At 38.5% G+C, this 26,726-nt stretch overlaps 1 protein-coding gene across 2 annotated transcripts; it reads left to right on the top strand.

Moving 5' to 3' along the window:
• Positions 1 to 672: 672 nt before the first annotated feature.
• On the top strand, positions 673 to 26,726 carry RBM46 (RNA binding motif protein 46). 2 transcript variants are annotated; one of them, XM_042466473.1, is made up of 7 exons: positions 673 to 788; positions 4,209 to 4,381; positions 8,028 to 8,199; positions 9,461 to 9,928; positions 11,909 to 12,691; positions 18,995 to 19,054; positions 25,887 to 26,013. In XM_042466473.1, exons 3-6 carry the CDS (start codon positions 8,049 to 8,051, stop codon positions 19,048 to 19,050), a joined length of 1,458 nt encoding a protein of 485 aa, XP_042322407.1. In that variant the 5' UTR covers positions 673 to 788; positions 4,209 to 4,381; positions 8,028 to 8,048; the 3' UTR covers positions 19,051 to 19,054; positions 25,887 to 26,013. The 2 variants fall into 2 exon arrangements, with proteins under 2 accessions (XP_042322407.1, XP_042322405.1); XM_042466471.1 differs by lacking the exon at positions 18,995 to 19,054 and having other exon boundaries at positions 25,887 to 26,726.

Here is a 26,726-nt window from a genome sequence, read left to right on the forward strand (position 1 = left end):
GCAGTGTTGGCAGGGTATAGCGCAAAATATATATATATATATATATAAAATACATATTAATTATAATATTATATATATATATATATATAGTGTGTATATGTATATATGTGTGTGTATATATATATATATATATATATTAGATAATTATTATATAATTATGTTGTGTGTGTGTGTGTGTATATATATATATATATATGAGATATATTAATTATTATATAATTATATAAATCAATAAACCCCTGGCTGCTTGTGCCCACGATTGTGTTGTTGTGTGACTCCAAGTGTTTCCACACTAAGGCGATGCTATACTGGGGTTTTCTTGGTCAGTTCATTGAGAGGGGTTTCCTCTGAGGGCCTCGCTAGGATTCGAGCCCTGCTCTCCTAGGGCCCTCCTCCTCATATTTACATAACCCAGCGCTGCTGAAAGCCCAGTTGAGCCCATTGGCGGCCGTTGGGCCAAACGCCTCCCGCCTCAACGTTCCGGGGCCCCCTCCGCTTTCCCCCTCAACGACTCTCCCTCAGGCAGGGCTCTGAAGCGCTGGGGGGCGGGCCGAGGACTCCAAAGCTAGGCCCTGATTGGTGGGCGGTGGGTGCCAATCGTAGCATTTTGAAAAAAAAGGTCCCAACAGCCGCCAATAAGGCTCGGCCTCCGGGGAGTGGGAGCCGCCCCCTGGCGCGGGAGAGGCTCAGAGGCGCTGGCCTCTGCGTGGGGCAGTTGTTGTTTGTTTCTCCACGTGGGAGGAAGGAAGAGGGGAGGCATTGCTGCTGCTTCTTCTTCCCTCAAGGCGGTGGGTAGGAGGAGGAGGAGGAGGGCCCGAGAGAAAGCGAAGCCAAAACTTGTTCACACCTTGGTGTGAACGTGTGAATGTCAAACGCGTGTCAAGGCGAATTATGTCAAACGCGTGTCAAGCCCACCCCCATCTTGGGAACGGGGTGCTTTTGGAGGGAAAGAAAAGGAGGAGGAGGGAAAGAAGCCTCCCTTATATATGAGGTTGTCTAGGGAAGGCTGATACACACACACACACAGACAGACGTATATACTGTAGATATATATATATATAATATATATACACACACACACACCACACACACACACCATATGTGTTTCCTATCTATATTTAAAAGTTTAAAGCAGGTACTAAATCACACAATGTTTGTGGCAGGATTTTTGGAGTATCTCCTCTCTCCTCTCTCCTATATTTATATATATAGAGAGAGAGAGAGAGACCTCTGTAACTTATAAATAAGTGTCTAGGGAGGGCTTATATATATAGGGAAAGAGAAAGGTTCTTCCCTAAATGTAAAATGCTCAAACCAAGGTACTAATTCCCAAATGCCTCTATGTCAAGCTCTTTGAAATTTAATATACTGTATAGGGATTTATGCTCAGATATATAGCTATAGATAGATAGATATGGAAGAATATATATATATAGAGAGAGAAGGAAGGATCTCTGTAGCTTATATATAAATGTCTAGGGAGGGCTTTTAAATATATATATATATATATATATATATATATATATATATATATATATATATATATTTTTCTCTATATATACATTTGTTCATCAGGGTGTACTATATCCCTTGTTTTGTGGTATATATAGAAAGATTTAGGTTTAGATATATAGCTATAGATAGATATGGAAGTATATATATATATAGAAAGAACTTCTGTAGCTTATAAATAAATGTCTTGGGAGGGCTTTTAAAATGTAGGTTCTTCCCTATATTTAAAGCAAATCCCAAATGCTTCTGTGACAGGGTTAGATTGAGATATATAGATATAGATAGATATGACAGGATATAGAGAGAGAGACAGAGAGAAGGAAGAACCTCTGTAGCTTATAAATAATGTCTAGGGAGGGCTTTTAAATATATATAGGTTTTCCCCTGTATTTAAAGCTGCTCAAAGCGGGGTACTAAATCCCAAATGCTTCTGTAGCGGGGGTTTTGGAGTGTGTGTGTGTGTGTGTGTGTGTATATATATATATATATATAGGGATTTAGATAGATAGATAGAGAAGAATATTTATATAGAGAGAGGGAAGGACCTCTAGTTTATAAATAATGTCTAGGGAGGGTTTTTAAATATACACTCATCCCTCCATATTTGCGGATTTGATAATTGAAGGATTTGATTAATATGTTCTGTCTAGGAATATCTAGGTCCTCCAGCGCAACTCTATGGTCAACCTTAACTACAAGTTGCACTGAAAGAGAGATTCCTAGAGAGAATACTCCACTATCTGCTGGATGTTGACCACAGAGTTGCAACGGAGGACCTAGAGATTCCTAGAGAGGGGTTCTCTCAGGTAAAAACATAAGTGTTTCTATTATTTGCAGGTTTTCCACATTCACAGGGGTCCTGTGCCCCTAACCCTAGCGAATATGGAGGGACAAGTGTGTGTGTGTGTGTATATATATATACACATTCATATATGTTCTTCCCTATATTTAAAGCTGTTCAAAGCAGGGTAGTAAATCCCAAATGTTTCTGTGGCATTTCTAGAGATTTAGATAGATACAAATATATATGAAAGAATATGTGTTGAGAGGGGGGAAGGACCTTTGTAGCTTATAAATAATGTCTACGGAGGGCTTCCACCACTACGGAAGCACTTGGGATTTAGTAAAGTACCACGCTTGAAGTAGTTTTAAATATAGCGAAGAACTTCTGTAGCTGATAAATAACATTGTCTAGGAAGGTCTTTTAAAATATATTTATTAATTTATTCCAAAGCCCCCACCCTAGAAGCATTTGGGATTTAGTACCCCACTTTGAGCAACTTTAAATATAGGGAAGACCCACTGTAGCCTATAAATAAGATTCTGTCCTGTGCTTTGAGAAGCTTCAAATATAGGGAAGAACCCTTCCTCTAGCTTATAAATAACTGTGGACCTTATCACACAGGGAAAATCGGGGGGGTTAAATAGTGGTTATCCCTTGCAAAACACGATATCACAGTTAAGATTTTCACACAATGTCACTAACTAAACAGGCAATAAACAGCAACAAATCATTCCAGGGGAAATCCCGAAAATGATTTGTTGCTGTTTATTGCCTGTTTAATAGAGATGTGTTTAAAAATCTTAAATTGCGATATCACATTTTGGTTGGGATGATAGCTGTTTAAATCCCCACTGCTTGGGTACAGCAGCTCTGTCTTTTCTAAATGTGCTCCTGAGACAGTGCGTTTATATGGACAATTAGGGTTAGGGTTTGAATAGAGCGCCCCTTTAGAGCTGCTCTGGTGTCACGGCATTTAGATGTACAAGTGAAGGTGTGCACTTTCTGGGAAGAAGTGGGAGAATCTAGCTCCTTTTTAGTCCGACTTTTGTCCCCATAGCGCAGTTTGGGAGCAGTTCCCTCCTGGCTTTGAGGCATGAGTCATTTAAGCGCCTTGCCTCAAAGCTGATCAGAAACTTACTTATTTTAACCATCTGTTTCACCCCTTACATTAAAAGTCTTAAGGGTCATGATAGAGCAACAAAGATGTGTTCGTTTATTTATGTGCCTTCCTGTTCCACCCATACTTAATTTTAAAATTAAAAGAGGCGTGTGTGAGAAAAATGACATTTTTTCCACATTGAGAAGAATTGATGTATATCAGATCATTGATTTCCTGATTCTGATTTCCTCCTCTTACTTCCTTTTATGGGAATTAGTGCTTAATGTCTGCTTGGTCCTGTGGAAGGCTATTGGAGACAAAAGAGTTTCCTTTGTTTTACTAATTTCAAGGGTTTATTCTGCTCCTGTTGTTTGTGTGCTTGATTCTTACAAAATGACAAAACCAAAGAGGTCCCTTAAAGTTCTAGGGTTTGTTCCTGTTCAGCACTTTGAAGCTTCATTTGTTAGAAAAATAAGTAATTTTAAAAATTCAGTTTCTTATTATTTTATGAATTAAGTGTAGTTTAATTAATAATAATAATATTTATTTATATCCCGCTCTTCAGAACAAGTTATACACAACACATGTTGTGTTCCTCTCCCCCACGAAAAAGCCTCCCCCCCCTGCAAGACTTCAAACTGTGCTTCTCTAAGCATGGCTATTTTTTTTCCTTAGGAGAATGTATGCACAGTGACTCTTGAGTTATAAATATTCTTCTATGATCTGTTGAGCTGAACACTAAATCTAAATTGAGTAAAGAAAATCTGCACTAAACTGCTATTTATTTGAATCTTTTCTTATTCTCACCTACAGATATTTTCCCTGTCAGGTTTGTTGGATGTGGATGACTGACCAAGTCGGAATCTAATTGTGCACATTGTGGATTTGAAAACTGTTCAGATTTTATTTCTGAAGGCTACAGAACAGAGTAAATAAATTACAAAAAGTAGAACTCTGTAAGTTTCCATCATAGTTATTTCTTAACGGTGAGTAGCGCAGTGCAAAATTAACTCCTTTCCTTGGTATTTGGAACGTTTTCAAGATCTGCATTCTAAAATACATATTGCCTAGAAAAAGTGTGTAATATTAATACCATTCAAACATTACTTTCTTATAATAATGGAAGTGAAGAATTGAAATCTGTGTTTGAAATAGGTCCTGAACGTGAAACTACTTTGTTGTTGTGTGCCTTTAAGTCGTTTCCAACTTATGGTGAGCCAAAGGTGAATGTGTCACGGGGTTTTCTTGGCAAGATATTTAATTGACCATTTTCCAGTAAATCTTGAGCAGAAGGTGTTTATGCACACTAAAATCTCTTTACTTCTGGTAAAAGAAAATAGGAAAACCACATATTACTGCATTTAAGTTTTGAGGTCATGTTATATACATGAGTATCATAGTAGAAGCAAGATTCAAACTGAATATATAACACAGCAATACAGTGTCACAGATCTGCTGTCTGGGGAAGATATGCATAGGGAAAAGCATATCTTCAGTGAAGAGAGACTTTGCCAACTGGAGAGGAGAAAAGATGCCCTTTTTGCAGAGCCCTTTGTAGGTCTGTAGAAAGGTTTGTGGTCTAAATATTACCAGGGTTGGTACTGCAGGTGCGAGACCTCTAATGGGGCATTCTAAGAGCAGGTCATAGAATCTGAGACCACAAGGGCCATCCAGTCCAACCCCCTGCCATGCAGGAACCCTCCATCAAAGCATCCCTGACAGATGGCCATCCAGCCTCTGCTTAATGTTCTCCAAGGAAGGAGACTCCGCTACACTCCAAGGGAGTTTGTTCCACTGTTGAATAGCCCTTACTGTCAGGAAGTTCCTCCTAATATTGAGGTGGAATCTCTTTTCCTGTAGCTTGCATCCATTGTTCTGTGTCCTGTTCTCTGCAGCAGCAGAAAACAAGCTTGTTCCCTCCTCAATATGACACCTCTTCAAGTATTTAAACAGAGCTATCATATCACATCTTAACCTTCTCTTCTCCAGGCTAAACATCCTCAGCTCCCTAAGTCGTTCCTCATAGGGCATGGTTTCCAGACCCTTCACCATTTTAGTCGCCCTCCTTTGGACACGCTCCAGTTTCTCAATGTCCTTTTTGAGTTGTGGTGCCCAGAACTGGACACACTATTCCAGGTGGGACCTGACCAAAGCAAAATAAAGTAGCACTATTGCTTCTCTTGATCTAAATACTATACTTCTATTGATGCAGCCTAAAATTGCATTGGCCTTTTTAGCTGTCACATCGTGCTGTTAATGCATGTTCAGCTTTTGGTCTACTTGGACTCCTAGATCCCTTTCACTTGTAGTGTTGTTCAGCCAGGTGTCCTCCATCCTATATCTGTGCATTTTATTTTTCCGCCCTAAGTGCAGTACCTTACATTTCTCCCCGTTGAAGTTCATTTTGTTAGCTTTGGCCCAGCTTTCTAGTTTATTCAGGTCATTTTGAATTTTGATCCTGTCCTCTGGAGTATTAGCTACTCCTCCTAATTTGGTGTCATCTGCAAATTTGATAAGTATGCCCCCAATTCTGTCATCCAAGTAATTGATAAAGATGTTGAATAGCTCTGGGCCCAGGACAGAGCCCTGTGGAACCCACTGGTCACTTCTCTCCAGGATGAAAAGGAACCTGACCTTGTATTCAAAAATCCTTTGTTCTTCCAAGAGACTCAATGTTGGATTCTTAACCTACACCAGCCTGTAGCAGGTATAGTTAATGTACCAGTGAAATCCCTGAGGTAAGGGATAACTAAAATAACTAATGAACTCAGCGTAAGAAAATCTCCATAACTACCTCATCTAGGGCAGTCTGGAAACTTTTTGGAAATGGTAGATTGTCTGCCATTTGCCTCTACCTGCTTAAAATAGGTGACTAAAGTAGGTGTCTGGGGATCTCTGGTACAGGTATATTACAGTTGATAAAGCAGAAGGCATTACTTAATAGAAAGTTTGGTTCCCAAGGCTGAGTTAATATGATAAGAATAAGTATGCGTTCCTGCTCCACAAAATGAACAGCCGTTCAACATGTTCCAGCAAACTTTTTGTTCAAACCTAACAATATGCATGTGTGAAATGAAACAACCAGTTAGGTGAGCCTTGCATAAGTAAGCAAAAACCTTCTAGACACAGCTTAAAACAAATCTTCAAAAATGAATTGGGCAATCTTGTTTTTCACCAGCCTTCACTCCCACCCCCCAGGATTTCAGTTTTGGTGGCCAAACTTGAGTTATGCTTTTTAACATACTGGGAATAGCTGATGAGGAAGGCTTATCTTCTTTCCCCTCTTTTTTCCTGCTCATGCATGTTCAGAAGGGATTCTTGTAGGCAGCTGCTGCTGTTCATCTTGTCATGTCGCAGTCAGGTACATACAACTACAATAGGATCAACAAAAGTAAAATCCTGTTTTTCCTGCTCAATTTTTATTGCTTTGTTTACTGCTGCTATGACCTGGTACCAAAGGTCTGTGTTTCTCCAGACCTCCCTCATCCTCCCAATGCCAAAGTTACTTTTAAAAGGGTAAGGAGGTAAGGCTGGGTAGGTATAAATCAAGTTTGTAAAAAGAAATCTCTTTGTCAGAGGTTCTGTTAGCTGAGTTAAATACCTGTTTTCTGTTTTTTTATATACTGTATATAAAATTCAGCACTGTGGCCTGGAAAATGTTCCTATAATTATATTTTGTACTGAATTTTTTATAAAAATGAGCACTTCTTTAAAATATGAATGGATAAAATACCAATAGAATTGTTCAGTTTCATAGCTGCTAATTAATCTTTTCACCAGGTAACTCTCTTGAAGAAACAAGTGTGTGTGTGTGTATGTAAAGACACATACACATACATAAACACACAGGGTATAATACAGTTATTGATTTAAGCTTTTGATGCCTTAATTTTCAAGTGCAATGGAGATGGATGTTGTCCAGGTTGAAGACTTCCAAGTATGCTAATAAGAATATCTTACGTATTCCAATAAAAATAATGTGCAAGTTAAGCTTTAAATTTGTTTTAATATAATATTTTAAAAACCCACTAATATCATTTTATTGGATCTTCTCCTTCATAATAAAAATTCAGCTGTAATAATATTGCCTGATGCTCAGCCATGAAACCCACTGGATTACCCTGGGGAAGTCACTAACACTCGCTACCGCACTACCATTATGGACAATTGAACTTGAGCATCTGTGGATTTTGGTATCCAAGGAAGGGTTAGGAACAGATCCCCCGCAGATACCAAGAGCCCACTGTATATCACTGTTTTTTGATAAAATCATGGATTTCATTTCACATACACATTTACAGTTTTGAATGTGTAGTATTAAATCAAATGCAAGCATATTAAATGTTAATATTTTGTTTGTTTGTTTGTTTGTTTCATATAAATGCAACTTGTCTGGGATTCTGGAACAAACTATATCCTATTCTAGATTCCATTGCTGAATTTCTAAAATATGCAACAAGAAACATTTACTAACATACAGAGATATTAAATTTCTTTGAATTTAAGAAATTAGTAGCATTCGTCTGTATGATTTTTCAATACATGATCTTTATATAAGAAATCACTGGATTCATTTTCTCTATAAGAAGTATGAAAATATTGTACATTTAAATAACCATTAACATTTGTTAGTTTTCTGAAGACGGTAAAGCAATGAATGAAGAACAGACAGATGTTACAAATGGCTGCAGCAAAGTTAGAACGGGTACTCAGAACGAAGCTGCGTTATTGGCTCTTATGGAAAAGACTGGTTACAATATGGTTCAAGAAAACGGTCAAAGAAAATTTGGTGGACCTCCACCAGGTAAGAAAGTAAACCATAAAGTATCAGTCTTGACCTTAGTTTGGACTTTCAAGTCTGCCTCTTTTTGAAAAATAAAAGTATATTTGTCATTGTTTTCCTTTGCTTCATCCTTTAGATCATTTGTTATATGCCCCTGAGTTTTTACCCCTGACTTACCCACAGATCATCTCAAAATCCATAATTTAGGCCCCAAAACCTGCCATCAATTTATACATGAAGTTCACTTATAGTCAAGTATATACGTTACATTAATGTGCTTGTCTTGAAAAATACAGGCCTGGAGTCTGGGGCTAGCATAGCGTTGGGGAAAACTGTCCGTCTGAATTTGTAAGTCCCTCGGTCAAACTGGACTATTTTAATCAGTCTGTGTAAGGTGCAGTGTTGTGGACAAATCAGAGGGTGACTATAATGTCAAAATAAGTTTGAGCCATGCTGAAAGAGAAGTGTCTTCAACCAAGGAAAATTTTTAGACACTGCAATGATTAAACTCTTAGAATCTCAAGGTAAAGCAGATTAAGCATTTCAGTACATTTTGATCCTAGCTGGTGCTTTCTACTAACAATAACAATCTGAAATGTAAAGAAAAAGGTTCAACAGAAAGAGTGTTTAGATAGTACTTGCTAAGTAATTTTTCTTTGTGGCTTAATAACTCCTGTTTAATTATTGGCTAATGGTAGATTCCTGTAATTTAATATATGTTGTTGATGTTATTGCTGGATAGATTTTCTAAAATTCCTATAAATAGTAAGATGTACGTTTACTTTGGTGTCACATTGTTCAGTTTGAATGCTGACATCTGGAGCAGCACTGTGTTGTGAAATAAATGTATTAATTTTTGAATTTAGATATTGTCTTTCTCCCAGAGTGGGACCCAGTGTGGCTCACAGATAAAATTGGTTAAAAACTTAACAATACTTTTTACAACAATTAAAGTAATTTAATTTGAAAAGTATAAACATAGGTTAAAAATACAAAAGTTAAAAACATTAATAAGCACAGCACACACACTCCAGTAAGAAGCTCCCCTGCAAATGATTGCACAAACTTTTCTCTTCAGTTCCCTAATGCGTCCATCTTGAACAAAGATGGGATGGAAGCAAGTTTCCCACACAGTAGGTAGTGATGATTCAGAAAATTCATAACTTTTTGAAGGCAAGGTTATAATGACAGTTATATGATCAAATACTATATATACCAAAAAAATTATTCACAAAACATATTGACACAGCATTCAGAATAATGGGGACAATTTTTTTTTAAGGTTGGGAAGGTCCACCACCACCACGAGGCTGTGAAGTTTTTGTGGGAAAAATTCCCCGTGATATGTATGAAGATGAACTAGTTCCTGTTTTTGAAAGAGCTGGGAAGATCTATGAATTCAGGCTGATGATGGAATTTAGTGGCGAGAATCGTGGATATGCATTTGTAATGTATACAACCAAAGAAGAAGCTCAGCTCGCTATTCGGATCCTTAATAATTATGAGATTCGTCCTGGGAAGTTTATTGGAGTTTGTGTAAGTTTGGACAACTGCAGACTATTTATTGGAGCTATTCCAAAAGAAAAGAAAAAAGAAGAGATCTTAGATGAAATGAAAAAAGTCACCGAAGGTGTAGTGGATGTTATTGTGTATCCAAGTGCAACCGATAAGACAAAGAATCGTGGGTTTGCTTTTGTTGAATATGAATCCCACAGAGCTGCAGCTATGGCAAGAAGGAAACTCATTCCTGGTAAAATTTTCTTTTTCTCATATCCCATTCTTGTTTAGCAACTCATTCTTGGGTCTGAGCTTTATGACTATTGCAAATCATTGTGTTCCAATCATGTAGAAATTGGCAGTCAGTGTTAGTATTACTTTAATACCCAAGTGGATGACGAGGTGAGGAGTGATGAGATCTTTGCAAAATGACATTTGTGGGGGGGGGGGGCACAAACATATAGCACACTGCTCTTCTTTAGTTTCTTGTCAATGGGCATTCCAGTTAACACCAGACAGGCGTGAAGGAGCGGCCTGGGTTTGCTCCAGCAGGAAGTGGGTCACAATTCAACTGTCTGCACAGCCCACTCCCAAAGTTGGCCGCAGACACAGGGACCAACCAGCATCAGCCAGGAGTTGGATTTTCCCAGCTCTTTTTTGCTCTGGTCCTAAGGACTCGAGCATGGCATCACTGCGGCTTCCGGACGCTTTGGAAGCATACATCATGTCTTCAAAATAGCCAGAAGCCACTTCATTTGGCCCGTCAGTTCTGGGCCAGAGAGAGAAAGCCCATTTGGGTTGAAACAATGTTCGTAACTGTATGTTCCTTAAAGTTGTAATGAACTGATTCAAAATTTCTTCAACTGTTCTGGGGATCTGTATACAAATGAGTCTTTATTAGCAAAAACAATGAATGGATACCATATCTTAATAAAATTGCTCTCATCGATGTCTTTCATTTAGCAAGTTGATTTCTCACACAACGCCAGCTTTAATACACTCTGCAGCCACTGTTGAAAGGATAGGCAAGTTAGTTGAGTCCAGTGCTAACCTCGCTGCTCCAGTCATCATATGAATTAGATTGTTAATTAATCTGGTGTTCCCACAGAAAAAAGAAAGCAGTTAGAGTGAACCACAAACATCAATTGATTGGCTAATCATCACAGAGATGAAAGCCAAGATCTGATCCCAGAATGATCTAACCTTTGAGCAGTAAAACCATATTTGCAACATCCTCTCCAACACAGTGCTGAGAGATTACTGTGTATTTGAGAGATGTGTGTTGCAGTAAGATACCATTTGTACAGTACTTTTAATTCATTTTCCCTAAGTGTAATGGCAAGATGGATTTTACCATTCTTAACACACCTTTGTGTGTAAATCATTGTCAAGAAGTACCAGATGTTGTATTCCTAACTACCAGAATCTGACAGTATTACCTATTCACCCAGTTTACTGCTTCAGCTTCCTGATTATTAAATTGCAGGCTCAGAAGTTGGCGGTTGAATCAGAAAAGTAGGTTAGGGCTCATGGAGTAACCCTCCTTATTTCTAGCCAAGCCAGCATATGAAGCTTTAATTTTCTCTTGTTTAAAGTTCAAGCTGCCTTGTTGAAACGGGTCCCCAAATCTGAAAATGCTACAAATTTTGTCTGCAGCAGTGTGAAGTCCCACAACTACTCTAGAAAGGAATGACATGATCACTTAATGAAGGGCCTTTAAACCAATCTCTGGGTCCTAAGCCTCTTCCCGCAGTTCTTCCATGTAATTTGTCCAGGACAGAGTTTTCCTTTCATTTGTAGAAGTAAAATGTGTACACTCCAGCATGGCCAAAAATCCATGCTTCTGCTTCATACATCAAAAGACAGCAGCATCCCAAGAAAAAGCTTTACAGAACCCCAAAGTTCATCTCTCTTTGCAAAAAATATTAAGGCAGTCTTTAGTAGCACTCCCAGTTTTTTTAACTGCTCTTGTTCAAACCACAATTCTACAATGTTAACACCATATTAATACTTAATTTTTTATAAACAGTGTATATAATTCTACAAATAATTGCATTACCTGATCAAAAACCATATGCAATAAATGTTTTCAGATATGGCATCCCAATGTATGGAATGTAGTTCCTCAGAAAATTACACTATGAGATAGTCAGAAGTGTAGGACAAAATATTTTTTTTATAAAATAGATATGGGAACTAATTAACATTATTACATTTTATTCTCTTTCTATAGGAACATTCCAGTTATGGGGCCATACTATTCAGGTAGATTGGGCAGACCCAGAAAAAGAAGTGGACGAAGAAACAATGCAGAGGGTTAAAGTATTATATGTTCGAAACCTGATGATCTCAACTACAGAAGAAACAATTAAGGCTGAATTTAACAAATTTAAGCCAGGAGCTGTTGAGCGTGTGAAAAAACTTCGAGATTATGCTTTTGTTCACTTCTTCAATCGAGATGATGCAGTTGCAGCTATGTCAGTTATGAATGGGAAGTGCATTGATGGAGCTAGTATTGAGGTAACACTAGCCAAGCCAGTAAACAAAGAAAGCACTTGGAGACAGCATCTTAATGGTCAAATTAGTCCCAGTTCTGAAAATCTTCTTGTCTTTGCAAACAAAGAAGATGGTCATCAGAAGTCTCTAGCAAAGCCAGCAAATCTTCCAATTCGCCTTAATGGACAGCATAGTCCTAGTCCTCCTGAAATTGAAAGGTGTTCTTACCCATTTTTCCCAGGAACAAAGCTTACTCCAATTAGTATATTCTCATTAAAATCTAGTCATTTTAGTTCTGCAACAATGCAGCTAGATTATTATTGCAATAAAAATAACTGGGCACCTCCAGAATATTACTTGTATTCAACAACAAGTCAAGATGGAAAGGTACTACTAGTATATAAGATTGTTATTCCTACTGTTGCCAATGGATCCCAGAGTTATTTTATGCCAGACAAACTTTGCACTACAGTAGAAGATGCAAAAGAGCTGGCTGCACAGTTTGCTTTGCTGCACTTGGGTAAGTACTTAAAACATTTTTTAATTAACACGAGTTTAATTCTTGATTTACATTATTTTTGCATTAATTCAAATAAAGCAAATAAGTCTCCATTAGTGACCGCCTAGAGCACTGGTTCCCAAACTTTGGTCCTCCAGATGTTTTGGACTTCAGCACCCAGAATTTCTCACTTTTGGTCAAGTTGGCTGGGCCTTTTGGGAGCTGAAGTTCAAACCACATGGAGGACCAACGATTGGGAGCCACTGCCCTAGAGTTTAGCTAGTAAAATATACAGTATAATGTGTACTGCAGAGCCACTTCCCAGCGGCTGAGCATACAGGTCAAGATTGCACGGTCAGCTTGTGTTGTTCTGGCCCCAATGTTCACCCAGGTTGGTCCCCTGGTCAATGTAGGGACAGGTGAGTGTTTACACACCTGTCCCCACACCAACTGGGGAACTGCTACTAGTGTGTGCTCCTTACATTGCCACACTGTTGCTCATGATCAGAAGCCCTCTGTGACTGCATCTGATGTGGAAACAGAGTGCCTGGCTGCACCCATGTAGCCAGGTGCACCATTTCTATGTCAGACGCAGTGACAGTACTTCTGAGTATGAGTGATGGTGTGGCAAGATAAGGAGTGCAACAGCCATCTAAATGGTTGGGGTTTGTTGCAGAGTTTTCAGGAAATTCCACAGCAAACCAGGGATCAAATTACCACCAGTGTAAAGGCTGTTTACCATGAGATCAGGCCAGATCCACCAGATCTATGCATTGTAAACTGCTTAAGAGAGTGCTTAGCATTAAATGTAAGTACTATTGTTATTGCTATATCCGTGTATGGTCTAGCAAAATCAGGGTTTTGGCCGGCATCATCTGAACTGGACAATGTGAGGCTAGGGAGAAACACAGGCCTTTGAGCCCCTATGGATAACCTCCTAGTCTTCAGTTTCACTTATACAATAAAGGACCTGCCAAGTATTTCAATTTCTTCTTTTAAGTTTCAGGTGAACAGTGTGTTAGGGATCATATTTAATCTACAGTATATATCTGATTTAGATAATTTACTTTATTTTCTAAGTAGTTTTGATAAGATTATTTTTTACCTATATTTACAGATGGGGGTCTTTGCCTTTAAGACACTTTCTCTTTTTATTGAAAAGGCAGTGGCAGTAAATTTGTATTTCAGTTGCACCTTTCACTGTGTACAGAAACTTTGTCTCCTTGAAAAAGAATATGTAGGAGAAACCATTTTTAGAATGAATGCTACCATAAAGATACTCTGGAATTGATATGTGGAGATATTTAACTCCCTTCTCCTGAGGATATGGCAAGAATACATTGCACTTACAAGCTGTTTTTTTTGGTTGGTTTTTTTTTTGTTTGTTTTTGCCAGATAAAACCTGAAGCAAATTTTAAATTAGTTTCCGTTAAGAGTAGTGTGTGTGAGAGAGTATGTGTGTATGTATGCTTGTGCCTGTGGCTTCAGGTTGTCTGCTGGCTTATGGCAACACCATGATTTCATATGGAATTCTCAGAAGTCTTTTGAAGTTCCTTTTTCTGAAATATAGCCTACAGTACCTCATATTCAATGGCAGTCTCCCATCCAAGTACTAACTAGAGCTGACTCTGCTTAGCTTCCATGTTCAGATAGAATGTGGTGTTTTCAGGGTATTTGGGCCCTGGCCTGCAACAAATAGCTGCTATTCTGCAGGGGAATAGACAATACAGCCCTGTGTTTCTTGCAGCATCCAATTTCATTTCTATATTAGTGTGGAGGAAGAAGCTTCCCTTCGCTGATAACCCATTTGAATTCTTATGATGGGTGCATCAGAGGGACCATTCATGTTTCCACTTTCAACTCACTTACTGATATGTATACAATATCTTCTTATGGCTATGAGGTAGGCAATTAAATCCTTTTTTCAAAATGTTTTTCATTTGTTAATGTGTTTTTTTAAATGCCACAATCTGCTTTGTCCCAGGTTGAATTCAACATTACATTAATAAATATCTAAAAATAGAATAATGGTAGTAGTTTAATGGCTCAATGAAATATTACATGGGGCTGCTTTAAATATAACTGGCTATTTGATTAAAACCCACCCCATATTGAGGGTCTGGGTTTTTGTAAGTTTTATAACTTGAAAGTTAGGCTTTCATGTGGGATGACAGTTGCATTGTTCTAAAGTAGCCCTTGAGACTGCATCCCATAGCACAGATTTTTTAGTAGGAATAAAGGATTAAGCACTAAGATGTTTTTCATGTTTTCTCCCTAGTGGAATGAGCTTCAGGAATGAGTCTCAGAAGCAGGAAATATTGGCGGGGTACAGACCGCCGCTTTGCGGCGCTCTGCCGCCACCGCCAGAAGGTCCGCGGGGGAGCCGGAGCCTTCAGACGGCCCGACTCCCGCGCGGACCGAAAAAAGAAGCTCCAAAATGGAGCTTCTTTTTTCGTCGCGTTTGCGACGTAGCGAGGCGCCAGGGGCGCGCTCGCTACGTCAGCAGCGGCGCGACGCGTACGAACGCTAAGCGTCCGATACGCAAAGATGGCGCCGGCCATGTAGAAGGGCCGGCGCCATCTTGTACGGACGGAGTCCGTACTAGGCCATGGGGCGTCTAAAAGAGACGCCCCTTTTTTAAAATGGGACGTCCTCCGGACGTCCCAAATGGCGGTGCAGAAAGCACCATTGAGTGTATCTGTGTTCCCTAGCTATTTACCCCAGATCAGAGGTTTTACCTGCCTCAGTAGACCCCCTGATTCTCTTATGTAAGAAGCAAAATAATATTCATGGCATCTATCTCTACTGAACAGCATAACTGAAGTTCCTAGTTATAAAAACTGATTTTCCATATCCAGGCATGGAATTGTAGCCACACTATCTTTTCTCTCAGTATCATGAAATAAGATTTTACAGTTGGCCCTCTTTATCCATGGGTTTTTTATCCACAGATTCAAGTATCCATGGCTTGAAAATAAAGATTCCAAAAAAGTATAAATTCCAATAGCAAACCTTGATTTTCCATATAAGGGACATCATTTTGCTCTGCCATTATATTTAATGGGACTTGAGCATCCATGGATTTTGTTATCCACAGGGGATCCTGGAACCAAACCCCAGCGGATGACAGGATCCCACTGTACATAACACTGAAATTTGAAAGAAGGAAAATATGAAAGTAGACTAAGCAGCATAAGAGAACAGCAAATTTCCTCAGGTTGTCCCCACTGGTGGCTCATGTATGCGGCTGCGCCACCATTAGGGACAGCAACTTTTGTTGTCCTAAATGTCAGCGTGGCTGTGTGCACCTGCCACCACTGAGGATGTTGGGGGCTGTCCCTAATAATAATAATTATTATAATTATAATTTATATTCTGCTTAATCACTTGGAATCCAAGCAGATTACAACAATAAAAGAGGATACAGTTAAAATTCTAAAAAACCGTTCCCCCCCCCAGTATAAAAACATAGTAATACTAAAAAGAGACTAAACCAGACAGATATTAAAACAATAGTATAAGATCACAGTTAAAATTAGTGGTAGATTTGTAAAAAAGAAATGTATAGCGGGGACCAGATAGGATGGGGAAAGGGATGGAGAAAAGGGGAGAGAAGTGGAAGGGGAGGCAGGAAAATAGAGGTGGACCTGGTCTGGAAAGGCCTGCTGGAAGAGATCCGTCTTAATAGCCTTCTTAAAGGTTTCCAAGGTGGTAATAATGTGGCCACATGTCCTTGCTGCCATTGAATTTATGTTGTCCCCAATAGCAGCATGGCCACGCTGCCATTGGGGACAATATGAACTTGAGTATCTGCTGTTTTTGGTAGGCCAGACAGTACCAAACGGAGAAACGGACCTGGTTTTGCTGGACTTGCAGTTACACAGATGGTCTCCAGGTGTGTTAAATTGTGGCAGTTTTTGTAGCTGAGGAGAGTTTCCTCTTGCATTGTCTGGATACTGGAATACAGTCTTCTCATCAGGATTATGGGTCTGTGCTTTCCATTGCATTTTTCAGGACATGCTATGATGAGGCACTTTGTTGTGTGCCTTCAAGTCATTCTTGACTTACAGCAACCCTAAGGCAAACCTATAATGGAATTTGCTTGGCAGGATTTATTTATAGGAGGTTTGCCATTGCCTTCCCCTGAGACTGAGAGGGTGTCATGACTTACCCAAAGTCACCCAATATACATGGCCAAGCCAGAGTCCCTGTCCAATACTCAAACCACTATGCTGCACTGGATGTCTGTGCCATGCACTACAGAACCTTTATTTGCACTAGCTAATATTATTGTCAATCCATTATGTGTAATACACACACTATCCCCATTCAGTATAGTCTTATTGAATTATTGTAGCTTACTTGTTCCTGTTTGATACTTCACTTTAAATTGCTACAAACCTTTATGTGCAACATATTTGAGTCAATAAAGTAAATTAGGTATTATTATCTCCAGTATTACAGATGGCTGGACTGAAGGAGAGACAGCGGCATCCATAAAAGTGTTCATGGCAATCATGAGAGTCAAACCAGGAACTTTCTAATGCATACACCAGTCTCTTACTCACCACAATGCAGAAGTAGTCACATTCACCTATGAGGCTTAAGACTGATGTAAATCTGGATTATAAAACTTGCATTGGTTTACCATGAACCAATTGCTTTCAGTGTTCCCAGCTGTGTCAACATGGCATAAACTGTATAAGAGAGGCCCAGTGGCCATTTCCACAAAAAAGCATGTAGGTTTCTGTAGTTCATGAACTGGTAAACAGAATTAGATTTTCGAGGCTATCTGCAATAATTGGACAACAGCCTTGAGGAACTACATATAAGCCTTAGAAGTAGGTAAGCAGGGGCTATACTCTGCATGTTTCCTGTAGGAAATCGAACAATGGCTCTTTTGCTGTTTTAGCCCTCTTTATTCTTGGTAGAAAAAGGAACTGGTCTGCCACTGCATTCATCAGTGAAGCTCTATAGTATCTCATGCCTTCTGGGTCTTAATAGCCACTGTGGGAGGAGTATAGTGCACTAGGTTATTGTTTAGCCTGATCTAGCAGGCTTCTTCTTGCAACCTTTAGGTGATACTTTAAATGTGATCAATGTACATCACAGCAGGAAGAGACTCAGAAGTACTTCAGGTGGCACATGTGAAATCTGTCTTGCATACCAAACTACGTAAAGAACATACTTGTAAGAATTGCTTTTTGGATCAGACTAATTCAACATGAGTGACTAAAAGTGGTCAGTCAGATGCATCTGAGAATCTCTTAGGCAAAGTATTCTTCTCCCTTTATTCATAACTCAAGATACTCCCATTATCTTGATCATGGAGCTCATATTTTGGTAATAAGTGCTAATGGACCTATGATGCATGAAATTATTTGATAACCTTTTCAAGCTTTTTAAGCTTCTCTTTGTCATAGTATCTTATGGCAATTAAGTTTATAAAGTTAATTACATGTGTGAATACATGTCTTTTTTATCCTTGATCTATTTCTGACTTAATTTGGACAAATGGGACATACTACACCATTTATAATAAGATACTTCAAGTAGACTAAATACATGATTTTCCTTAATTTAAATGGTCTTCAGTCAATCTTTGATTATAATATTCTAAATAAAATGTTGACTGTTGTTTGCAGTTCTCAGGATGCTGAAGGAGCAATCCACAACCAGTGGATTATTTGCTCTTGTTAGGAGTCTGAAGTTATAATCCATTGACTCCTCATACTTTTTTTCTTTTCCTGCCGTGTAGATTCACTTTTACATGGCAAACTACAGCTTGGTTCTGACCCAAAAAATGAAAACTTTACCAACGAATTTTGTTTATACTATATAGGAGAAGAAGATTATTTTCTTTTATTTAAAAAAAACCCTACTTTTTGTGGTTTGTTGTAATGCTAGGGACAAAATGGTATACATTTCATAACTATATTTTCATTTCTGTTTTGAGCATAAACCAATTTAAAATCTGCACTGATCTTGCAGCAATTACTGGATTTTAAGGTTGCTTATTTGTACAGATGTATTTTACAATGTTAGCACAGCATAACAGCCTCATGAATTTTTGGATAGTTTGCTGGCAATATTTTAGCACTATTTTTCCTAAGCTGTGCACTGGTATAGAATGGTTTTGGGATGTTAATTATAATTTGTATGTTTGCAAAACAATACTCTCTCCAGCTAGTTAGAAATAAACAGCTAGTTACACTAGAAACTGTATGGATATTGTTTAGTTATGCAAGTCACAGAATTCCATACACTCTTGTTGGGGTTAAAATCACCTTGAAGATGGTTACATTCTGTCTCCACTGCTTGCAGAAAGGGTACATAACCTCCCCAGTCTGGACCTGTGTAGAAAAATTTGGAGAAAGTAAACAGGTAAGTAATTTGATTTAAGTCAAAAATGAAATATGTTTTGGAATAAAAATTGATATATGCAGAGAAAAAGTAGCAGTGGTCTCTCACTTATTTTAATCACTGCATGTAACTTCAACTTTTGATAGCAAAATAGTTTTTAAAACCCTGGTGCCTCTAGAGAATGGGTAACAAGGATATATATTCAAAAACTGACAAAATTGAGATGTAGAAATATTTCTCAATAGTCGCAAAAACAACAGCGATCTTAATGGTACCTTAAACCTCATTAGTAGACTATGCTTGGGTCTTCCAAAGTCAAGTTTGTTGTTTGTTTTTGCAACATTCTTATAGAATTAGACCTACCAGGTACGCATTTTACAACTATGTCATTTGAAGCTTTGTACAAGTGTTTTTGTATTTCAGCTACTGTACTTGCATGTATATTTTACAAACAGCATCTGAAGCATTCTGCTACTGAGATCATTGGAATTCACTGTGTTCAAGAAATAACTGTATTCTGTAAAAGAAGTTAGTTTTCTTTTAACTGAAGTTGTTTCACTGTGCTTCCATCTTGTATTTCCTGGCTCTAAATTGTTTTTGTTTGTTTGTTTGTTTTGTTTTGTTTTGTTGATGCAGTATTGTCCTGAGTGGAAATCTTCCACTCTTGGGTGGAGGCACCACCTCCTGATAGATACTGGAAATGAACTGATTTATTATGGGATGCAGTGAAAAGTTTATGTGATGTGCCAGATCTGAACTAGATCATCTGAACCAGCTGATCTGGGTTATGTGCCCTAGCTTCAGCTTTTACCTAAAGAATTATCTCTCCCAAGAGGAAGCTAATACGTCTGCGGTTGAGCAGTGGATAAAAAACTAGCATACAATGCACCACTTTGGGCATGTCTTGCAAGGACCACTGCAACTTTTAAGTGACATGTGCGATTGTCTATAAAGTGGTAAAATGTCCTTTCACTGAGGAGACAATTTCTACTGTTGAAACTATGTTTTTAAAATTGGGATAGAGCATTATCCCCCTAATGATACTGACATTTTGTCCTCATTGTAAACAATAATTGTTTCCCTTCAGAATTCATGGTTTTCTAATTTTAAAAATTCAGAAGAACTTTTTAAAATCAAAAATACTAGCTTTATATTTTTTTAAGATGCAGCAAGGCTGTTCCCTCTCTATCCCTCCCCCTCCCCCATCCATCCTCCCAAAAGGAACACAGACAGCAAACAGGTTGAGTCTCATCTTAAATGCTAGGGGCCAGACATGATTTGAGTTTTTGGATTTTGGAATATTTGAATATACATATTACGTATTTACTATGTATTTTATTTGCAGTTTACAGTTGCATCATTTACAGCAGGGGTGGGGAAAGTGCTATTTTTTAAAATTCTACACTACCAGTTGAGTTTCTTCTTTGTGATTATCTGGACCTGCGGAGTGCATCATTCTAGAGCTATTCTGTAAGCATTTTAGTGGCAACCCCAGATGCCCAGCCAAAGCACTTATAGCCTAAATTCTTAATTCTTTTTGTCTGCTGCAGCAAAAGCATCAATTTGACCTTGTTCTGAGCTTGGATTTCTTGACTGATTAAATTTCTATCTTGCAGTTTTAATCTTATATTCTGGTTTCAATTTTGGATTATGCTTTGAACGTACCTAAACTCTGTTGTCTTCACCTGGTTCATTTTGGCCATCTGCCCTGTGGGGCTCATGTCCTCCACCTTCTGTGGTGTTTAGGCCTAGAGAGAACAGTCACTCCAAATGCCTGTTGTGTTAGGATAGGTACAACACGTTGAGGTTGGTGCACACCCATGCATTGCCCTCTCATGCACATCGGATCCATTTGGTTCTACTTAAGGCTATCTTCTTGGAGAATGCCTTCAACATAGTAGTCTGCACTACTGAAAACAAGTAATTCAGCCTCAACGCTTCTGTTGACTCCTTGCTCAGTCTTGGCCCAAACATTTAGGGTTCCAACTTCCAAATTGCTCTTTGGAAATCTCATTATGATTCAGTATCAGATGCTGTGGACTGTCTTTATTGGACCTGGCTGTTCCACCCCACTGCTGACTTCTGCTCTCAGCCTGATCACTAAAACAAAGGGATTCAGTGCTGCAGGGTTCAGTCCAAACATGCTGCCCATTCAGCCGCTTGGGGTGGAAAGCTTTCCATGCCTATGTTAGTGAGTAACCACTGTCATCTGTCCAGTGAGAAGAGGAATGTACTATTGTGATAGTATGAGGCCACCCTTTACATCAGTAGGTTGGTACAGCATCATAGAGTGTCTGGGCAACCTCTAGTTCAGTAGACATTCCTGGACAATACACAGAAACAGCCTATCCTAAGATTTTGTCTCTCCATAGGGGCAACCCTTCTAACTCTCCATTCCCTGAGACATAATCAGTGTCTCTCTCTCTCTCTCTCTCTCTCTCTCTCTCTCTCTCTCTCTATATATATATATATATATATATATATATACTGTATATATGATTTACATCTTTCAATAAAACTAAATGCTAAAATAACATTGGGCCAAAACTAACAAATTGAATTTCAACAGGGAGAAATGCAAGGTTCTGCATTTAGGCAGAAAAAATGAAATGCACAGATATAGGATTGCAGACACCTGGCTTAAGACTACATGTGAAAGAGATGTAGGAGTCTTAGGGGCTCACCAGATTGAGGCCGCAGTAATTACATGCCATGCCCCCGATCTGGCCTTTCTGTGGCACAAAAAGGAGCCACGAAAAGCAGAAGAAAAGGGTGCTGTAGCTGCCAGCACCGTAGCTTTTCAGTGCTCCTTTGGCGCTGCGTCATCTGAACACAGCGCCAAAGAAGTACTGTAATGCCACCCATTACCTGGGATTGGGGCGGAGTCGGGGTATGTGTCATGTGGATGCCACACCCCCACTCCACCCCCAGGTCAGCCTTTATTGCCGGCCAGTCTGTACACCTTCCTAGTAGACAACAAGTTGACATGAGGCAACAGTGTGATGCGACAGCTTAAAAAACCAGTGAACTTCTAGGCTGCATCAATAGAAATATAGTGTCTAGACCAAGGGAAATAATAGTGCCACTCTATTCTGCTTTGGTCAGGCATACCTGGAATAAGGTAAGTCCAGTTCTGTGTCCAGTTCTGGGCACCTCAATTCAAGAAGGATGTTTACAAGCTGGAGTGTGTCCAAAGAATGATGACAAAAATGGTGAAGAGTCTGGAAACCATGCCTTATGGGAAAAGACTTAGAGAGTTGAGTATGTTTAGCCAGGAGAAGAGAAGGTTAAGAGGTGAAATGATAGCCCTGTTTAAATATTTGAAGGGCTGTCATATTGAGGCTGGAGCAAGTCTGTTTTCTGCAGCTCCAGTGAATAAGATCCGGAGCAATAGATTCAAACTACAGGAAAAGAGATTCCATCTCAACATTAGGAAGACCTTCCTGATAATAAGAACTGTTCAGTAGTGGAACACACTTCTTCAGAGTGTGGGGAAGTCTCCTTCCTTGGAGGTTTTTAAATAGAGACGGTCAGGAGTGCTTTGATTGTGTGTTCCTTCATGGCAGGGGGTGGATGGCCCTTGTGGTCTCTTCCAAGTATGATTCCAGCAGATCAAAATACCATATCTCCATCATCACTGTTGACTTCTTTGCATTTTTCTAAATGATTCTTCATTCTGTATACTTGGTCTTTCAACTCATACCCCCATTTCTTGCATTTGGCTCTATGTTTTCTGTTCTCATTTTTTATCACATCAGAAGAGAGCTAGACTGAATTTTAATTCCTTCCATTCATCTCATTACATTGGCTCGGCTCACTCAAATGAGTGAGAATCAGGAGAAAATCACCCATGTTTTAGAGTTCCCCGACTCCATGTCAGAAAGTGAGCTCCCCCTGTCATCAGTCAAATGCTATCTAACAGTGATGCCTTGGACCTGGCGGAAAAGTGGGAAACCCACCTGCTTTTCCACATTCTTTTTATAAGGTTTTTAAGGTATTCAAAAGCTTTAATTTTCCACTAATGCATCTGTACCTTACTGAACCTGCCTTGCTGGAATCTTGACGTAGTCCTCTTCCAGTGTCTGAAAAAATTATTTGAACCTTTGGCTTTCTGCAGCATAAGTCCCTTCACCTGGACAGTAGTGCTTGTTATGTCAAGCAGACGAGCAAGAGAGTGATATATCCTTGGGAGATCGATTACATTTTCACATGGACAATATTGTCCTGATGCCAGGAGTGTCATCTCTGGCTTTTCATCTGACTTTGAACTCTTGACAAGTGTTAGCCCTCTTCATGGACTACCTGTCATCTTTTACCAGGTCATACACACTATTCTTCTATTTGTCTAGCAAAAAGGACTTATCATTTTCTGTGCCATGCTTCTCCAAATAGGTCGCTGCTTCTAATAGACTTATCTATACCTTTGCGCGGGAGTCTCTTCCTGAGTAAGTAGAAGGCCACATTCACAGGGCTATGGCAACATCCATTGCATTCCTCGGGGGATTCTCTATACAGGGCATAGCCTTCAGCTATTCAGCCTCCTATCTGGGCCTTGCATTAGGTGTTCATTGTTCATTTTTGTTCTTATGCAAAGCCCAGATAGGGGGCTGAATTTGGAACAAATAGTCTTTTCCTACATTGCATGACACTCCCACCTCCAGTGGACTGTAGTTTGCTAGTCTCCCATTTGTGTGAGTCACGGAGACCATGTAGAAGAGAGGCAGGTTGCTTACCTGTAACTATAGTTCCTTGAGTGGTCATTTGTGAACTTACACAACCCTACCCATTCTTCCTTCATTGTGCCCTGCCCTTGGCTGCTTTGGCGTCCATGGAATTGAGGATTTAGCTGGGAAGCTCTCTGGCTGGGCATACAAATGGTGGAGTGACTGCCATGACACTTACATAATAGCTCCAGAATGTTCTAAATTATGCACTGAGCAGGTGCAGATAGTACCATTTGTGTGACTTCACAGATACCACTCAAAAAGCTAAAATCAGAGGTAAGCAACCTGTCCATATCAAGTTATTTGTTGTGTGCTGCATTTGGCTGAAGCTAGAAGGGAAGCCTGTTCCTCTGTAGCCTTTTGGGAAAGAGTGTTGTTTATTTGAGCTGAATTAGCTTGGAAGAAATATCAGTGTTGAGAAATTTATAAACGTATAGTGGCTACTTACAAATAAAAATATTCTTAATTTTGTACAAATGAATAATGAATATTAAGGTCCACATATTATGTAAATTGTATATGATTTATTTAAGCTATTCTATTTAAAACTCTTATTTTAGCTTTAAAATTATTGCAATTTTTGTACAACAGCAATAATTGTCAATGGTAAGAACGAGATGTACACACAAGGGTGTGATCTTTAAATACTAAGTGACATGATTTAAAAACCTGCCGCTTTTTCTTCAGATTGTGCATCTAGTCTTAAAGGCAAAGATTAAAATAGGTTACAGTCCTATTTTTTAAAAGCAAGTTAATTGAAAGCAAGTTTCTTGAATCTGCTTGCTTTTTTAAAAATGCAATTTGTAACTGAAAAAGAAAACACATAACCTGATCTTACGTATAGGTGTTTAGAAGAGCCTAATTATCTGCAAATGTGTAATGAAACAAGAACAGCTTTTCTTTCTTGTCAAGTTGCATATGATTGTATGTAGCATGCAAATACATTTGACTTCTCAAGTTTGAATAAGTTGAAATGGTTCTGATATAGATTGGTATTGGTGCAGGCTGGAAGAGATTAAACTTTCTCCTATTATATCTAAAATCTTACTTCTGACCCATGCATGGTTTGAAAGGGTGAGAACTGTTTTTAACCCCAGTATGCAGGAAATGAAGTATTTTCAAACAAAGTCTGTTGGAGGAACCTTCCTCTGTCTCACCCAATACACTGTGGGAGGACATGGGAGAAGGCCTTCTTTTCTCTGACCTGTGATTACCCTTTCTGTAGAAGGCCAGTTGGCATTCCAGCACCAAGTCAAAACATGGCTTTTTATTAAAGTCTTCAGAGCCTAATTGACATTATCCAAATTGGCACATTTATTATGATTTAGATTATTTTCAGCTGTTCAAACTGATCTTAAATTGTCTTGTTTTAAGTGTTAAATGATTTAACACTTTTAAAAAAAATATTTTTTAAAACTGCTCTAAACTGATTTGATTTTATGTCACCCTGAGATTCTTGAATATTAAGTGGGAAATGAATATTTTAATAAATAAATACAAATGTACCAGATGGAGTGGAAGGCTTAAACTTGGTTATTCTGCTTCTGACCTTGATCAAAAACATACACACTTTTAGTTTTTAACAAAAGGATCTTAAGGTACATGATACTTGTTTAACATACTGTGTTTTGACTGTAGGTGAAGGTCACAGCAGAAAAGTTCATGTACTGTAGTTTTTTTCTCTATTGGCTGTTAATATCTGGCCTGGTACTAGTGCTGCAATAAATTACTGGATGTCACCACTTGTTGGCATTTCTAAATATTTGGGTATGCCACAATCGAGACAGATTTCTCTTGGCAACCTGTTCGTTCAAAGAACAGGAGGAGTTAGCTCTGCCTATATGGTGCTGTTATAATCAATGTTACATAGAAAAGGATTTGAGTAGCCCATGCTCAAAGCACCACATATTAATAGGTTGCCTTCATTGGAATGCTATTGCTGAGTGGCAAGGGTTTTAAATGTGGAAATGAGTTGGCTGGAGATATTCATGCATTGGACATCCCCAGTTACCTTGTCTCAATTTGCAGGCAAACCTCTGTTGACCATGTGTGTTCTGTTAAACTTTGTTTCTAAATCAAAATCTCTATATAAACATTCAAAGTTAACTACATATAATTTTTTTTAACAGATTACAATTTCCGCCGAAGTTCAATAAATAACATTTCCCCAGTTAGTGCTACTCTTTCTTCTGGAACCACCAGTGTGCTGTCATATACATCAAGACCATACTCTTATCCAAGCTATCCTTTGTCACCATCAATTCCACTTGCTAGTAACAACCATGTTGGGCAGCGTCTGTATATCTCCAATCAGGGCTCATTCTTTTAAGGAAAAGAAAAACATGGATGAAAATAGTATACTCTTATTTTAATATTATGTAGTTTCAGTTTTAATTGTGTCCATGCAATTGGTTTTGATGAGTTCAGTATATCTATATATTTCAAATTACATATAAATTAACTGAATTTGGGTGAAGATAAAAGTTCCAAATGTGTTCTATCTTGGCAAGAAGAAATGCTTCCTAAAATATGGCACAGAATTTTATGATTGTCAAACAAGACAAGAAAACCCATTTAACATTTTTAAAGTAATTACTTTCCTGAATAGTAGCTTTAAAATATTTAAAGTGCATGCAATTGTTGGTTCTAATCTTGTTACCAAGGATCACCTCTGTTTTTTGGAGATGAAAAACAAAATAGTCAAAATGCATGTAATCAAAAAGCAAAGTATTATGTAAGAAAGAAATGATGCTGATGAAAGATTTTTTTAAAGAATACAAACTTTATTTAACTCCAGATTAATAACCTCTATACTACTGTGGTCCTTATAAATCACTTTGCATATTTTAGTTGCATGACAAATATTTGTTTTATGATTAGAATATATTATTTTGTGTTACTTTATCCATGTTAACACTGTTAATCTCTATTTGTTAAAGGTACTGTTCTGTTTACGTGTTGTCATGTTT

Source organism: Sceloporus undulatus, chromosome 5 (assembly GCF_019175285.1).
Source record: "Sceloporus undulatus isolate JIND9_A2432 ecotype Alabama chromosome 5, SceUnd_v1.1, whole genome shotgun sequence".
Taxonomy (NCBI): domain Eukaryota; kingdom Metazoa; phylum Chordata; class Lepidosauria; order Squamata; family Phrynosomatidae; genus Sceloporus; species Sceloporus undulatus.

Bases quoted from the DNA above. Each gene is read 5' to 3' on its own strand.
- RBM46 (XM_042466471.1), top strand. From the start codon at position 8,049: ATGAATGAAGAACAGACAGATGTTACAAATGGCTGCAGCAAAGTTAGA. The intron at 9,929-11,908 runs GTAAAATTTTCT...CTCTTTCTATAG, and splicing joins AAGAAGGAAACTCATTCCTG to GAACATTCCAGTTATGGGGC. The intron at 12,692-25,886 runs GTAAGTACTTAA...TTTTTTTAACAG, and splicing joins GTTTGCTTTGCTGCACTTGG to ATTACAATTTCCGCCGAAGT.